Genomic DNA, 18,302 nt, shown 5'->3' with positions numbered 1-18,302 from the left:
GTATGATTCATGTGCTGAAGATCCACATGATGTGGGTTCACAGCAACAGCTTCCAAATGCAAATGGAACACTTAGAATCAATCCCAGACCTTTTACCTGCTTAAATGATGTAGAAATAACTAAAGTTATGAAACATGAAACAGCTTTTGAATCATCTGTCCAATTATAGTCTCTTGAAAAAGGGGGGAGGTACTAATTAAAGAGCTATAATTCATTAACTTTTCCTCCAATTTTGTTGTGAATACTCTCAAATTAAAGATCAGAGTGTGCACTGTAGGATATCAGAGCGAATCAGACAATTTAAAATTTGATCAGAACATCGAAACATGAGGAGCCGAAATTCCACAAAGATGCCCAGGATAACAAGACAACCGATGCAATAAATCAGATCCCTAGCGCCATGAGTCTAAAGCAAGCTAACCAATCACCTCTATCACAGAACAGTTTACAACATTAACACAAAAAGAACAATCAACCAGAAAGGCGTAAGTGACATTTTTGGTGAAATGGAGATATATATACATCAAATGAAAGCTCTTAATGAGCTATTTCTACTGGCAAAATTACTGTCATCCATGAGTGTACCAATTTGTATTATAAACAACTGAAATCAGTACACAAAGTCAGATCAAACTATGGTAATTTTTTTGTTTTGACTCTCCTGTAAAGTTGATGAAATGTCACTTACACCCTTCTGGTTTCACCCCTCGAATTATTGATAATCCCAACTCAGGAAGGAGATTGTCAAATTTGGGGCAAGTAACCAAGATTGATGGTCAAAGACACAGCACATCATGACCAAAATCATTAGTAGAGACATTGTTGGGTGGGTTCCCCCACCCAGGACAAAACCCAGACTGAGAAAAGCCCACCAGGAAAGCCCGCTAGTTGACTTGCTTTGATCCGGACCAAATACAATGTTGATTTTTTTTGTTTGATGTGGTTCGCTTTCACAGTGCCCTTTTTGCAAGTGAACCAGAAATTGTAAACAAAACCACACGTGTGCTAAGGTTATCCGTTCATTGGACAGAAATTCTCAGGCAGGGAAAAACAGGAAGTGCAAAAACAGGCTAATCATGGAGATTTTTTGTAGCGAAATTTTCATTCTTTTACTGATTTGCTGTTATGAATTAAAAATGCAATATTAAGAAACTTATGAGCATCATATGAGACAATGTCATACAATGTTGTAATTACGACTTGCCAAAAAAAAAATCTATAGATGTGAAATACTTAAAGCATATCAAAATATTAGTTTAAACTTTTAACCAATATAAATGTGCGCTATTAGGCGCATATCCAATCGTTTGTGTGGAGAGTGGAAGCTGAAGGGCGCTTTAGGACATCAGTGGAAACAAATTAAATACGCCGTCATTGTTGCTCATAAAGGTACGAATAATGCATCGTTTGGAACTGTAAAGGGTTTTTATTTGTGTGCACTCACAATATCAAGAAATTCGTTGTGATTTTCTAAAACAAAGAAAACTAAGATGCGCTTGCCGTCCCGGTCTTGAAAAGGAGCGCTTCACAAAAATGAACCGAAACTCAGTGAATATTTTCCTTTCAGACATGATGAATATATCTATAGAAAGCTTTGAATTACTACAAAACAAAATAATTCATATCCAAAACAAAAACTTTTTCATTATAATCCGTAAAGATGCATTTCCTTCTAAAGGCGTGTCCAATAAGGAGATGGCAAGTCAGGATTTTTTAACTTCATCTTTGTGACACTGACTCAAAAAACACTAGTTTATAAATAAATAATTCAAATATATCCTTACTATTTCCATCAGACACATTCATTGTAACTTTTGCTGGGGCTTTGTGGCAAGCTTTAACCTATTTAATGCGCTCATGTCACGTTGCTATGTGCTACGGTCACGAAACCTCATCATTTGCACGCATTTTTAAGCATTACGGTTTAAAAACAAGTGATTTAAGCTATTGAAATGCAAACAACAGCACTATATGCACGAGCTGTGTGTTTCTGAGCGTGCTTTCTGCAATTGTGTAGGATTGAGGCCGGTTCATATTCACACCTTAAACGAACCGTACCAGAGTTCATTTGGAAGCGGACCGAGACCACTTCTTCAGCTGGGTCTCGGTGCAGTTGTTTAGTCTGCACAAGAGTTCGATTGCTGTATTCACACCTGCCCAAAAGATCCGCACCAAGAGGAGAAACGAACTTGAGTTCGTTTCAATCGAACCAAACAAGACAGGTGTGAATACACCATGAAATTCCTTATGAGACCTTTTCTCTTTGGCCTTCACAGAACATATTCTCACGTCCACAGAATGGCACAGAAACTGTCTTTTATGCACCAAAATCATCTTAAAAGGACTTATGAGCAACTAATGATTTCTATGCATAACTCCATATTATGTATGTAACCCACACATTTGACTATCATGTCCTAATCACTCATTGTGTATGTCTTTTTAATAACTATTGAATAGTCTAAGGGTTTATATTCATGTTTGGTATGTATGAGTGTGCAAATTCTTGCTTGAAATGTTTCTTCCAATCAATTCTTTGTCAAATGTATCATATTCTGGTTATAGAAATCATGTCCAAAATTATACTCTGCAGGAGCGGGAAAATTTGGACCATGTGACTAATAAGATAACATGTTGATTTATGGATTGGAAGGAGAAACAGAGCAACACCCCGAGCTAAGACAATATTTAATTGGTCAACACACCATTTTGGGATGTGTCCAAAAGCCCAGTTAAAAACTCAGGACACCGTCAAACCATGCTTTTAGCTTTTTGCGTTTTGTCTTTTCTTGCCTTTTGCCACAACGTTTTGACACTGCTTTTTAGTGCTCTTTGAGCGTGCTCTGGCTTACATGCCAGCTGCTAACACCACGACGAGAAGAAAAACCACCTAGTCTCATTAGTTCTAGTTTCTTTTCTTTCCGTTCTAAGTGAAGTTTGCCGCATAGTCCAGCTCTGACTGCACCCGCTTCAAACTTCAACCAGCAACTGACTCCGAAACTATTTGTCAGCCAACGCCCAAGATATCACTTCAACGACTACTGAACTTCCAACCAATCAGCAACCATGGGAAACCCCTTTCTACATTGACAACTTCAACAAGGAAATCCCCTAAACAAGCAATGCTAGTAGCTACCTCCAGATTCTAGCTGAGCAGGTGTATTTAATATAAATTTTAGCCTAATTGAGAAACTCAATGCAAGGGTTAAATAGGTGATTGATGGTTGTTCAGTTCTATGCAATAGCACATATTGCTATAAACTTGGGATTTCACATTTTCATTCTCTTAAACTCATCCTTTCCTCAGTTTCTCTCTTTCTGCAACTTGTGTGAATGTGTGAATACGTGTGTTCATGTGTTAGATTAGTTTACATGTCTTAGAGTTATTTATATTGAAAAGAGAAGTATCTTGTGATTACAAGTTAATGTTTTAAACTGCCAGTCTTGTTAATATCCAGTGCAGAGTTGATGTTATACAGCTTGTTCAGTGAATCGCTGGCCGACTCAGTTATCAGCCGTAAAACAGTGATTCTGTCCAAATTCAATATAAAATCATAAATGATTCCCTTTGAGCTAAATTGACCTGTTTCACTTACAGCACCTATCTATCTCTTTCTGTCTGTTCTGCTGGCTTTGCCTGTGAAGAGAAGGCTCCTTCACTCCATTAGATGAAAAGCAAAGATTTTTGTGGACACACTGAAAGGGGAGCGAAAGGAGAGAGGTGAGGTCTCTGCTACCTGCTGAACTGTGAATCTCTTACTGTAAACAAAAAACTACTGTCTGGCAGCACATATTCACTGTAACACTTCAATGATGCCACGCTGTCAAAAAGGCTAAGCGCAAGGGGAAAAAAAGACATCAGGAAGGCATCGTCTGCAACCGGAGCACTACAGTGCAACTCCTGCCGCCTGTCTATCGGCAGCTCAGACGGCGGCCTATGAAATATGCAGCGCGTGTGGTGGAGTCAATCAGCTAAAGCCCTGTCCCGCGGCCCACCGCGCCCCGTGGGAGCTGCCGGAGATGGGGCTTTCCCAGCCTCTTGGATGCTATCCTCGAAATCCACTTAACCCTCATTTAGCTGCCACTGTTTGAGGACTTCAGCTCTGGTGACAGCAGCCCCTGCACGGTTCAAGCCTCGCTTGCAGCCCTATAGGGCATTTTGAGTATTTACTCAAGTAAAATATAGAGCTCCCCATCTCTCTGTCAGCCGCTGGGAGGTTTTTTCTTATTTCAATCTTCTGCAGCACATAAACAGAGCAGTTGCCTGCGAGATGACGGATATTTAGGGCAGTGCGTCTGCAGTACATCTCACAGGGAGGCTCTTTCATGTCGGCAGAATATGTCTGCTGCCTGCCAGGCGCATCAAGCGCACATCTCGTCTTCATTCATGTCTCACTTACAGTCGTGGTGATGCAACACAGCACTCTAGAAGTGAGGATATCTGCCAAAGGTTTTACATTGTCAACTTACTTTTAAGATCTTTAGATTTTGTCATTGTGAAGATTCATATTTTTTATCTATATATGCATAGTTTGAAGTATATATCTTTTTTAATATTAAGACATTTTATCCTATTCTTTTGATCTTTTTATTCAGTATATGCATACTAATAAGCTGAAGTATATATATATTTTTCATTCAAATCAAATTCCAATTTAATATGCAAAGAAAATATATGAATAATAAATCATCTGTAGCCTGATTTGCCCAAAACTGTAGCTCTATTTCTGCATCCCGGACTCGCTGTAATAGGTAGTCACGTTTTGTGCCCATGCATGTTCCCGAGTAAATAGAGCCTCGGCCAGGAACCGCCAGGTGTTTAAAAGCTGTGCTGCTGCCATTCGCTACTGGTAGCGGGCCTATGTCACGACTGCAGCCACACATTTGTGTGTCAGCTAGGCACAGACATTAGGGTAAATTTGACCTTGCAACAAGGGCTGGGTCAGTGCCGCACTCCATTAGAGATGGGATTCACGTCCGGTCTCGCTGGTAGGAAGAGGGATGTTTACAGGAAAACGCATTAGCTGTCTGACAGACTGCGTATGTTAATAGTGCCCCCACCGTTAATGTGATGAGACAGCATGGTTGGAACACCCCCTCATTGAGACCTTCAAGTTTTATAGGCCGTGTCTATCTTTCTGAAAACTATATCCATTCTCTAGGTCTCAAGGCTGATTCACAAACCTTTGCTCTGCTTTGCAAAAGATACAGTGGCAAAAATTGCAAGTACACAAGCAAAGTAGTCTAAAATTAATGTCCTAATAACCTATAAAACAAGAACAAAGCCACTGTAATTGAGTTTAGATGCTATAATTATTTTATTCCAGCATGCATATGCTACACTGCAGTAATTTGTTGGTAAAATTTGCAAGATGTTTTAATTTGACACACACTGTGGAGTCTGATGCAGAGACTGATGACACATAGACATAAGCGTGTGATGCAACGATGATTTACATGCATGCACAAACTCTAGCAAAAAGGAAGGGGTGTCAGCTTTCACAGTGCAGCTTCCCAAAATAGCCCCCACCGAACAAAGCAGCTCATGATAATCTTTCAGTTTCAAAGATAAGACTATGTAAAAGAAAACCAGACTTCGAATGGTGGAAATCAAGAAGGGGCAGAAAACACTCAAATGACTTTGGCTCAGCTTCACCCTAATGCGTCCTAATGAAGATCCACATAAAAAGAAACTCTTGCTAGCATTGTTGGGTTATGACGAATGAATGAAACTGCACTAACAAGAACAAGGCAGAAAATATAGAATGTTTTTCATTATGACTATGCTAATTCTTTTATTTTGAGAATGACTAGTAGTCCACCAAGAAAATTCTATCATTTACTCAACCTCATGTCGTTCCAAACCTGTGCGAGTTTCTTTCTTTTGCAGACAAAATTGTAAAGAATTTTTTGAAGACATTTGCCAATAGAATTCAAGTCAGTGAGGTCTAAAACAACATTTTCATCCCATGGACAAAACACTGAAACAGTTTTCAAAATATCTTAATTTTTTGTGAATCACATTAAAATAATTAAGTTGTACAGGTTTCAAACGATGTGAGATTTGGTAAATTACAGAACTGAATTTGTGGGTAAACTATCCATTGAATCTGCTATTGATTTTGCAAATCTTTAGGAAAACGCCTCTCTGGAGCCTCTCCACTCCTTTCCTCCTGACAGGCACACAAGGAATATGGACTCAAGTTGTAACAATTTAAAACTAATGGATTAAAATGTGCATATCTTAACAGAAGCGATGCACATCCATTAATCATATCCAATGGAGGTGAAGTAACATTAAAACCATGCAATTATTGAGCATGCCACATTTTTTTCATCAACATTTTTATAAATCATCTGTTTGTCTCTTTACATCCGCGGTTAGGGTATGCACTATTGATCCCTTCATTGCTCCTGGCTGGGGGCAGCAGTCATGTGTTTCTTCAGTGTTTGGATCATGCAGTGAACAGTCTTGATTGCAAATCTCACTTTGATATCCTACAATACAAACTGCATTTTCAGTATACATCCTATTACTTTACTTATGCATGTTAGATTCACTATAATTAATTTAAAATATGCTTTTTCTTTATAGATAAGCTCAAGGTGAACTGGATTGATGGTATGGGAATTATTATGCGATGGTTTGCAATTAAATAAATTTAATAGCTCATTTCACATCTTAAAAATTTGCTAAATTTATTAATCTCACCAAAACATTCATCAACTACCTCGTTATAATTTCAGCAAAGGAACCCGTGAAGGTGTTCTGGCCTGCACTCAAAGCAATCACAGTGAAAGGGACTAAACAGCATAACCCAAAATCCTGGCCAGTCCTGCACTGCATAGATTTCTCATTTTTAGCACATGCGGGGGCTTACTGTCTACACAGAAAGAGCAGGCTGGCTCATGAATTATTTCTCAATTATTAATTCTTCTGCATATTGCACATTATTTCAAATCGTTTGCAGCCCTCAGCAGCGTTCATCTCAGCCATGTTACCTTACCGCCTCGTAAAAAAGAAGGTAAATACGCGATTGGGGTGAAAATGAGATACTTGTGCCCAGGTCTGTCACGTGATTAATTCACGACTAATTCAGAGGCAGCCTGTGAGCGAAAAACTATAAATGTATGGATTTTATTGAACTGAGGGCTGTGAATATATAAAAGGCATGCAGGCAGAACAGTCTTAACTACATGGCTTCTCTATTACACCACTGAGAACCCTGCTCTCACAACCAATGGAGACCAATCTATCATTAAAAAAAAACAATAATAATAAGACTGATGAGGTGCATGCCCTTCACCTAAACAGGAAGCATAAACAGAGTGAAATCATAAGGATACAGTAGTCACCAGCAGCGATTAATCCGTTGATAAGGTTGGCTTTGGAGTTAACCTTGAATGCAAATGGAAGCATAATAATTGCCTTCATATTGCCTAAGAAAGATATATGCACCATCAACATAGAGTGTCACTTTTCAACAACAATTTTATGTAAAGCAGCTGTTGCACAAAGCATCAGTTTCATACATTCATTTAAATTAAGCAAAGGCTCTTATTTTAGCAAACACTCCACAGGTCTACACTGTAGAAAACATTTGATTGTAACAGAAAACAAATGTAAAAATAGTACACTTGCTAATCTACAGTACAACCACACACTTAATAACTAAATACATACGGTCAAAGATATTACATTTTATTATAAATGACTGAAAATAAGTCAAAAGTATTTAAAATTGTCTTTTAGTCATTTTGTAATTGATAACTACAGACTAAGCAGGACAATGCTGATAAACTCTATCAATAGAAGTGCATTTTACAGCAACAAACACATTAATAATAAATCAGCTATATTGACATAATACAATGTAATGCCACATACCTTTAGGAAGCCTAAAATATAAAATCACCAAACCTATAAAATCATAGTAAAGTTCTAACAGTCAGTTTTTACTGTAAATTTAACAAACCTTTTGTAAGATACTGTGGAGGCTGTCTTGGCTAAAGTCTGTGCCCCTCAAACAGACCACAGAGGCAGTGGATCATTGTAGCTGATGTTTTCCTGTCACACGTGGCTCTATCAAGCACATGCACTACTTTTACAAGACACAGTGACCACAGAGTAGCACTATCACCATCAGCTCCTCAGAGAAATACCATAACACCTTTTCGAGAAACTGATTGTTTGTTTAGATCAGTTCTAAACAATGCATAAATCCCCACAGCTCCGTCTGGTATACTATTTTTACAACGAGACTGCAGCATTGCCATGCACCAGACTTTATATTAAAACAGTCCAGCAGATTTAGAAATCATTGTGCACAGTGAGCGCAATATCAGAGCAGCCTGACTGGAAAGAGAGAGAGAGAAAAAGACAGTGGGTGCATGCATAACTCATTTATATGCAAAGAAAAATGCGGATGATGTTATACGAACAGCTACAGAGAACGATTTTATCTCAAAGAGAATCGCAGACAGATGGTCCGCCGGTGGACAGGCGCGCGTTAGTGACTCAAATACAGTCGGACAGTGTGCTGTTATTTTTGGACGAACAGTGTCCGGAGTGAGAACAGAAGCTATTGAGACTATAATAAATCGCACGCGCGTCAAGCCCCTCTTCCTCCGCATTCAACTAGGCGTAGCAGCGCAGTTGTGAAGGGCAGAACTCCCCCCCCCCCGTGACTCTTTAGCCCCTCACCTGGCACGTCGTCTTCAAAATCCATATCGTCTTGCCCCTCATCTTCATTGCTTAGCGATCCGGGCATCTTTACCGCATAACAAGAAAATCACATCCGAGATACAGGAATAAAGTCCTGAAACTTAACCCTCTGAATGCCCAGATTTTCAGCCTCAAAAAGAGACGTCCACTGAAGGTGAGGCTAATTTTCTTTTAATATGCTCTCAATAAAATAAAAGATGGCTGCCCGGTTTAAAAAAATAAATTTCTCCCTCTTCTCTAACCAAATCCTCCAGCCTGAAAATAAGAAAGAGACAAAAATGGAACACACATGCCCAGATTGTGACGTCTGGTCGGTTGCCATGGCAATCCATCCCATAGTTTCCCGACACAACTAGTTAGTGCTCGTCGCCTGGTCACCGGCTTAACTAGTAGTGAGAGCGGCGGTGGTCGCATTGCCCTTTTCCCGCTCAAGTTCGAGGAATGTGAGGTTATACAGGGAGACATACGGGAGAAAGTTGCCTCTCAATCGAGGGAAGAGCATAATAGGAGCTGGAAAAAGGATTTTGTTGTCCTGCTTTTTTATTTTACTTTAAATTGAGGTCGGACGAATTGAATATCCAAGGTCACGGCTGAACGTACATCTTTGTCGACTTTGTTTAGAGATATTTTAAAGGGACTTAAAGGTACAGTTCACTCAAAAAAAACAATTGCCACGCTCTCCAAACCTGTATGACGTGTGTCCCACAGCCTCAGTCACCATTCGCTTTCATTTAATTTTCTTGACATAACACTGAAAGTAAACGGTGACTTGAGACATTCTGCCTCATTTTGGGCGAACTATGCATGGTGAAGACACATTTGTGTAAATTATACTACTGGGGGGGGGGGGGGGGGGGGGCTGTACGACGTGATCAAGCCAGACAAAGGCATTTATAATAACCTCCGCTACACAATGCAGGAACCCTACAATCATATAAAACCTTACTGAAACGAACAAAACTAAATTGCATAAACTGGACCAAGCAGATTTGCTTGGTCTCCCAGTCTAGTTCTTATGACATTAAGCTGGCCCAAGCAGTTGAGCCCAAGCTCGGTAGACCAACTAAAACTAGCAACCATTTTAGACTGGTATAGATGTTTCAGCATATCATGCAGGTTTTTCCCGATTAAAATAACTCTCTGAACCCTATGAGTGCACAAACTTTGTTGCTATGGAAATTATTGGTTCTGTCTGACTGGTGGTAGATGAATCCTATATGCTTTAGTGCAGTAAAATAAATAAAGACTTCTTTGGCTCTAAAAATAGAAAGAAAATGCACAATTATAAATCAAATGGATTTATCCAGTACCCTCTTTTCCTCCCAGCAAGACACAATGTTTTGAACATAATGCAATGAACACACCAAAAACAAGGAAACTGATTTCTTTTGAAATTTTATTGAATTTACAAAAGAGTGGCATGGATTTAATCTTCATCCTCCTCCTCCTCATCCTGGTTGATCTGGAAGTAGCGCAGTTCATAGCTCTCCTTGGTGTTCGCTACTACACGCAGCCAGTCACGCAGGTTGTTCTTCTTGAGATACTTCTTGGTAAGATACTTCAGGTACCTGCAAACAACAAACAGTCAAGTTTTAAATATTCCATATTGTTGCAACTGAGTTTCAAATGAGATAGTAATACAGTAAACACTAATAATACCAGAGATGTTTCAATGTGCATTCAAAAATTACAAATGCAGGTAATACCGAACTCACTATAAATATAGATACAGGTTTTATAACTAACTGTTCTGTATTCACACCACTTGGCTTACTGGGTAAAACAAAAGACCCTTAAATTCTGCCTTGTGTAACAATCACTATAGTTATCAAAAATATCTTAATTGAAAAGCACATAAAGACTCCAATTATAAGGTGTAAAATTAGTAGTAGTGGTTCTCCTAGCAGCTTTTAAGGACCTTCTCATCAGATCTTGCTTCTCAAAAAAATATTCAACAACAAAGTAGTAAATGACATGCCACAACACTTTCTGAATAGAGTTCATGCAATATTACAAAAGCAGCAACAACTAATTAAAAATGCAATGTCTCAATAGCCTTGCACGAAACTTCACAAGTCAATAAACAAAAATCATAGTAATGTGTCCTAGTAGTAATTCCTAGCCAAGTCACATCTGAGCAGGTGAAGTAGATATACAGGTACATCTAAAAAAAATTTGTGATGAATATCATGAAAAAGGTCAATATTTTGTCACTCATTTCAGAAAGTGAAACACATCATATAGATTCATTACACAGAGTGAAATATTTCAAGCCTTTATTTCTTGAAATTTTGATGATTATGGCTTACAGATAATGAAAACCCAAAATTCAGTGTCTCAGAAAATTTGAATATTACATAAGATCAATAAAAAAAGGATATTTTAAACAAATGTCAAGCTTCTGAAAAGTGTGTTCATTTCTATGCACTCAATACTTGGTTGGGCCTCCTTTTGCATGAATTACTGCATCAATGCGGCGTGGCATGGAGGCAATCTGCCTGTGGCACTGCTCAGGTGTAATGGAAGCCCAGGTTGCTTTGATAGCGGCCTTCAGGTCATCTGCATTGTTGGGTCTGGTGTCTCATCTTCCTCTTGACAAGACCCCATATATATGGGATTCAGGTCAGGCGAGTTTGCTGGCCAATCAAGCACAGTAACACCATGGTCATTGAACCAGCTTTTGGTACCTTTGGCAGTGTGGGCAGGTGCCAAGTCCTGCTGGAAAATTAAATCAGCATCTCCATAAAGCTTGTCAGCAGAAACAACCATGAAGTGCTCAAAAATTTCCTGGTAGATGGCTGCGTTGACTGTGGACTTCAGAAAACACAGTGGACCAACACCAGCAGATGACATAGCAGCCCAAATCATCACTGACTGTGGAAACGTCACACTGGACATCAAGCAACATGGATTCTGTGCCTCTCCAGTCTTCCTCCAGACTCTGGGACCTTGATTTCCAAATGAAATGCAAAATTTACTTTCATCTGAAAAGAGGACTTTGGACCACTGAGCAACAGTCCAGTTCTTTTTCTCTACAGCCCAGGTAAGATGCTTCTGACAATGTTTCTGGTTCAGAAGTGGCTTGGTAGCCCTTTTCCTGAAGACGTCTGAGCGTGGTGACTCTTGATGCACTGACTCCAGCTTCAGTCCACTCCTTGTGAAGCTCTCCCAAGTGTTTGAATCAGCTTTGCTTGACAGTATTCTCAAGCTTGCGGTCATCCCTGTTGCTTCTGCACCTTTTCCTACCCAAATTCTTCCTTCCAGTCAACTTTGCATTAATATGGCGGTGGTGATGGCGCAGTGGATAAGACACATGCCTTTGGTGTGAGAGACCCGGGTTCGAATCCACTGCGAGACACCAATGTGTCCCTGAGCAAGACACTTAACCCCCTAGTTGCTCCAGAGCGACCTCTGACATATATAGCAATTGTAAGTTGCTTTGGATAAAAGCGTCAGCTAAATGAATAAATGTAAATGTAAATGTAATATGCTTTGATACAGCACTCTGTAAACAGCCACACCTTTCAGTAATGCCCCTCTGTGATTTACCCTCTTTGTGGAGGGCGTCAATGTTCGTCTTCTGGATAATTACCAAGTCAGCAGTCTTCTCCAATATTGTGGTTTCAAAGAACAAGATACCCGGAATTTATACTGTAGAGATGGTCATTAATCGAAACTCAAATGTAAATATTCTAATATTTTGAGATACTGATTTTTGACTTTCATGAGCTGTAAGCTCGAATCATCAAAATTAAAACAAAAAAAACTTTTGAAATGTTTTACTTTACATGTAATGAATCTAAAATATATGAAAGTTTCACTTTTTGAAAGAAGTTACAAGAAAAAAAAATACTTTTTCACAATATTCAAATTTTTTGAGATGTACCTGTATACAAGGAGCAACTTTCAAAATGCTTTGCTATGTCCAAAACACTAATAATAAAGCTGGCACAGAAAAAATCCTTTCCCATGGCCATGGCTTTCATGCGTTTAATAATAAAGCTCTAAGTAACCTGTTCCAGTAAGCAGACAGGAATTCAGCAACAAATGAAATGCATGATTATAGTCTATATAACAAAAGAAAAATAATAAAAATAATAATAATTTGAGCGTACCTAAATAAAAACATACATTTGAACGCAAGCTGCAAGTACGCTTCAGTTCATCATTAAAGAAATTCAGGACAAATGTAAAAACCTCAAACCATTAACAGAACTGGCAGTACAATACTGTGCACTTTCAATTTGCAAAACATGTGGGCTGTTGTTAGTCACAATGACGTCTTGCAAACTCTGCACGTGTATGATTCAACAGCATTCTGACTGTGTGAACGGACTCGGACTGATTTATGGAGAGGAAAATCTATTCAATTTAGACTACTAAAACTGATATCAAGATGGCAGACAATTTCTTTAGGCATAAATACTTAAAATACATATTTCACCTTTAATAATCAAACATTTTACAACATCACTATACAGCAGTGAAACAACAGCTTTCCATTATGCACACAGCAAGAAAAATAAGACACTTTAATCTTAAAGTGTCCCTATTATAGATTTTTGAAAATGACCTTTAATGCAGTGTATAACACAGCTCTAAGTGAATGAAAAGAAAACATCCTTTTAAAAAGTTTTAAAACTGAAAGTGCACCGTGCATAAAGTTATTGCCTCTCAATAGAAAGAGTCGACTCTGAATTATTGAAACGAGTCGTTTTTAAAACGAATCCCAAGTCATTTCATTTGAAGTCGACGTGAAAAATTTGCATATTGCCCGCCCACTTCATTTGAGAGTCGTTGAGCAAATAAGGTAAAAGTAAATGCATAAGACAATGAAAGTGTTTTTTGACCTTGCATGCATGTCAACCTGTTGTTAGGGACTCCCAAAACCAAAATATGAACCTTTCATTACCCATAATAGAGGCACTTTAAAGGGATAGTTCACCCAAAAATAAATTCTGTCATTAATTACTCACCCTCATGTTGTTCCAAGCCCATAAGGCCCACGTTTATCTTCGGAACACAAATTAAGATATTTCTGATGAATTCTGAGGGCTCTCTGACCCTCCCATAGACAGCAAACATACTTCCACGGTCAAGTGCCAGAAACGTAGCAAGGTTTAATAAAAGTCATTATTTTTGTTTTCTTCGCACACAAAAAGTATTCTCGTAGCTTCATAAAATTGGCATGTAGCATGTAGCAAGGACATAGTTAAAATAATCCATGTGACAGTGCTTCAACCGTAACTTTATGAAGCTACGAGAATACTTTGTGTGTGCAAAGAAAACAATAATGACTTTATTAAACCTTGCTACGTTTCTGGGCCTTGACCGTGGTAGGACCCTTGCTGTTTATGGAAGGTCAGAGAGCTCTAGGAATTCATCAAAAATATCTTAATTTGAAGATGAACAGAGGTCTTACGGTTTTGGAACGACATGAGGGTGAGTAATTAATGACAGTTTTTGTTTTGGGTGAACAATCCCTTTAATCAAAATTGCACTGGAAAAACAGCAAATGGATGATAATGGCAATAAACTTTCAATTTTGTTTTTCTGTTTGGTAATGCATAAGCTGAATTACTCCATTCCATAATCTTAATGACAGCTTCATTTTGACTTAACTAAAACTTTAATATTATAGTCAAAGAAATAACAGTTCACATGCATTTGGATCTCTAATCTCAGACTTACCTCTTAGAGAACGGGACCTCAGATGTCACTGTGATTTTGCTCTTGCTCCTTTCAATGGAGACCACGCCACCACCCAAGTTACCAGATTTACCATTTACTTTGATGCGCTCCTGAAGGAACTGTTCCTGCAGAGACAAAATGCAGACATGCCAAATCATATAGAAATATAGCTAAAAAGCCATAAGCCCATTCTGACCCTAGTGCAGCTGTGATACAATTAACAGTTATTGTTAGCAATTATTTGGGGAGAAAATATTTTATTATTTTTACTTCCACTTAAAAAAACTAAGAAAAAAAATCAGACTAGACCAGTGGTTCCCAATCACGGATTTGCGCTGCCTGCAGCAACATACAGATATCATATACCTCTTTAAATAAATCATTAAAATTCACACCTTTAATGCCCTTTGAATGGAACATATACACTCGTTTCGAACAGAAATCATGGCGGAATATCCGGTGATGTCCACTTCGCAGGGCACTTAGTCAAATAGAACAAATTCGTACGTGATGAGAGATACATACGAAATATGCAGAGCAGGGGGGCGCGAGGATGTCCATCTACAGGAGCCAATAATGATCGAGTCAAAATAAGATGATCGATATTATTTAGAGAGTTACTTTAGTTTGGTCACATCAGTGGTGTGCGGTAGCGTTTTAAAATGAGGAGGCTGTTATATGCCATGTACGTATGTATGTACGTATGTATGTATGTATGCATGTATGTATGTGTGTGTATATATACACCTATATATTTTCTTGGTTAAATAAACATTACATAAAAAGAGATTACTACATTACATTATTTGTATTTTATTTAACATTTTAAATAATTATACATTTCATAGTGTTGTATGCATTTTTACATTTAATCCAAAATAATGACGAAAGGCAGTAACAATTTGAACAATATTTTGGAAAGACTTAATTCGGCTAACATTAGTTAACGAACTAAGAATGAACAATTCTACAGCATTTATTAATCTTCATTAGATTAATAGTAGCCTATAGTATTTTCTTGTTCAGTATTTTCTTTGCGATATGCTATTTACACTAAATGCAAATAACTATGGATTCTATTTACAGTGTGTTAAAATAGCAGGATTTTCTGCTATGTATACTACGGTAATTCCAAATAGTGGCAATTATCTGCACCTTAGTATTGTAGAACATTATAAAACAGTATGCAATAACATTGAGTGTAAATTATCATTTTAATTCAAATTATTAAATGGGACAATATAAGCCCTCCCTACACCTCCCCTATGTGATATGAGATTTGAAAATGGAGGAGAAAAAAAAAGAAAGTTTGGGAATCGAACCCGGGTAGATCACATCAAAAATGACTTCGGCACGCGTTTTACTATCTTCGCCACTGGACTTGTTAACGAACATTCGTCTTTTTGTAGTAACATTACATTGATGGGCAGTTAGTGTAAATAGCTTCTGCCAACAATTGCGGCATATTTGCACAGTGTAATAGACACACTGTTTTTAAATAGTGAACTGATGTTCAGCTGTTCTTTTTAAGTCAACTTATTTTCGAGTCATCGTTATAAAAGCCCTGTAAACACTGTCATAGGCATGAAGATACGTCTTTCATTTCATCAAGTTGAATGCTCACTAACTGACACGGTCATCACGTTTTCAGGCCATTTCAAGTTTTATTTTGACGTGACACATAACAGTGATATCTCTAAGCGGGTAAGTTGTTTACTTAATATTTAGTCAATAATGCCATCATTTTCTTCATTCAGGCCGAGAGCTCGCACGAAAACAAGAGGCTGGATTTATCGCATGAACCAATCACATTCAATAATAACCGACCATATCCAATCATATCGCGATGGAGGCATTTCTGCGCAAAAGGATGGCACGAGTTTGTGTTTTCAGTTAAAGTGCGCAACTGCGTCGCTTTTACAAGCATGAATTAGGTTACTACGTTGCATATAGACCTTTTTTTTTGCCGCGATTATCATTGTAAATGAATACACTGACAAATAAAGAAAATTGTTAGAACTTAAATTTAAGATTTATACTGGGGCACAGTAGATTTATACAGGGGCACAGTAGATTTATACAGGGGCACAGTAGATTTATACAGGGGCACGTGGCACAGTAGATTTATACAGGGGCACAGTAGATTTATACAGGGGCACAGTAGATTTATACAGGGGCACAGTAGATTTATACTGGGGCACAGTAGATTTATACTGGGGCACAGTAGATTTATACCGGGGCACAGTAGATTTATACTGGGGCACGTGGCACAGTAGATTTATACTGGGGCACAGTAGATTTATACTGGGGCACGTGGCACAGTAGATTTATACTGGGGCACAGTAAATTTATACTGGGGCACAGTAGATTTATACTGGGGCACAGCAGATTTATACTGGGGCACGTGGCACAGTAGATTTATACTGGGGCACAGTAAATTTATACTGGGGCACAGTAGATTTATACTGGGGCACAGTAGATTTATACTGGGGCACGTGCCCCAGTTAAAGGGGTCTAGTGATGCCCCTGGAAGAAACTGACAAACTACTAAAAGTTAGTTTTGTTATAGCGTGTCATTCAGGGGTAGTTCAATCTAAAATGGATCTCAATGATAGAACACACAAAAAAAAAAAAAAAAAAAAAAAAAAAGCATTAGTCTCAAAAAAAAAAAAAACAGCTTTGCATGTGTACAGTTTAGCAAAACACCCAAAATGGCTGTTTAGTCAAGTAATCTGACTGGAGATTTCCAGTTCTGTGTGCACTCTGCATCAGATGATCAGTTTCTACTTACAAAGTTAACAGCATCCATGATGCCATCCTCCACAGGATGGGTGCAGTCCAGGGTGAACTTAAGGACCTGCTTTTTCTTTTTCCCACCCTTGGTCACCTGCTTTTTCTGTAAGATTCAAAAAGACACATATGGATGAAATCAACGACAATCAGTGGTGACAGTAAAATAATCGCAAGTGCTGAATTAATGAAAATACATCTACACTAAAGACAGGTTTCTACTATCATTCATCAAAATAAACTCCAGCAAAACTGGAATCTGACAGTATAGGTGACAACGACCAACGATTACACACATTTAAAGGCAATAATTAAATATATTTGAAAACGTTGGGGAAAGTATGAAATTAAATCTTCAACGCAGCCATATCCTTTTTGGGCTAAGATAGCTTCGTGGTTTCGAGTCTTTGCTGGAGAAACTGATTTATAAACAAAATACCAAAGACACAGTTCGTCTGGATTTTCAATCAATAAAGTATTCTCAAAAACACGCAGTATATCCGCGTCGGTTCTATGGGAAATGCTAATCAGCTAACGGCTGGTTGCTACAACGTGGTTATTAACGAGCAGGCCTCGCTCCAAACAAACGCTTTAAAAAAAACAACCCTGATACACATATGCGTTCATTAACCAAATTAATCAAAGGCCCAATGGTTAAGCTTTAATCCCCACTGGTTTCTGCAGGCCTAGAGGTACGTGACACGCTGTATTTTATCGTTTTTCTAAAACTTGCTCGTACTCACAATCGGGGCCATGGCCGACAGTTTGGCAGAAAGGGAGAGGAGAAGGAGCGCATGCGCATTGAGAGCTTCCTGTTATAATCTATTCCAGATCTAATCGATAGAATCCGTTATGCGGAGATTGATTCGTACAATCACTGGATCATGATAATATCCATTTCATTGCACCTAATCTTGTCTAAATATGTTTTTGAGTAAAAAATTAGATGAGTCTAAACAAGACTTAACCTATATACAAAATCGCTCTTTAAATGTAATTGAGATTAATTGTTTACATAGGCCTGTAAGCACTTTAAATTATAAAATTGTTAATTTGTAATATATTACTAATATTAAAGAGAGATAATAAGTATATA

General features: G+C 38.2%; 2 protein-coding genes across 2 annotated transcripts in view; both read right to left on the bottom strand.

Annotated features, from left to right (window-relative positions):
- Positions 1–8,997, bottom strand: part of LOC306854840 (chromodomain-helicase-DNA-binding protein 5-like) — a gene marked incomplete at its 3' end in the record, with an annotated part of 51,718 nt that extends 42,721 nt beyond the window's left edge. Inside the window, 1 exon segment of the mRNA XM_079393088.1 lies at positions 8,705–8,997. Within this exon segment, the coding sequence (XP_079249214.1) occupies positions 8,705–8,771 (67 nt within the window). The 5' untranslated portion in view covers positions 8,772–8,997.
- Positions 8,998–10,104: 1,107 nt separating this feature from the next.
- LOC306854645 (large ribosomal subunit protein eL22-like) lies at positions 10,105–18,029 on the bottom strand. Its single transcript, XM_079392825.1, has 4 exons — positions 17,950–18,029; positions 17,208–17,312; positions 14,417–14,541; positions 10,105–10,293 (listed from the first exon to the last, which is right to left on the bottom strand). Exons 1-4 carry the CDS (start codon positions 17,959–17,961, stop codon positions 10,152–10,154), a joined length of 384 nt encoding a protein of 127 aa, XP_079248951.1. The 5' UTR covers positions 17,962–18,029; the 3' UTR covers positions 10,105–10,151.
- Positions 18,030–18,302: the final 273 nt, after the last annotated feature.

Source organism: Barbus barbus, assembly GCF_936440315.1.
Source record: "Barbus barbus genome assembly, chromosome: 35".
NCBI lineage: Eukaryota > Metazoa > Chordata > Actinopteri > Cypriniformes > Cyprinidae > Barbus > Barbus barbus.
This window is presented reverse-complemented; position numbering and strand designations above follow the sequence as displayed.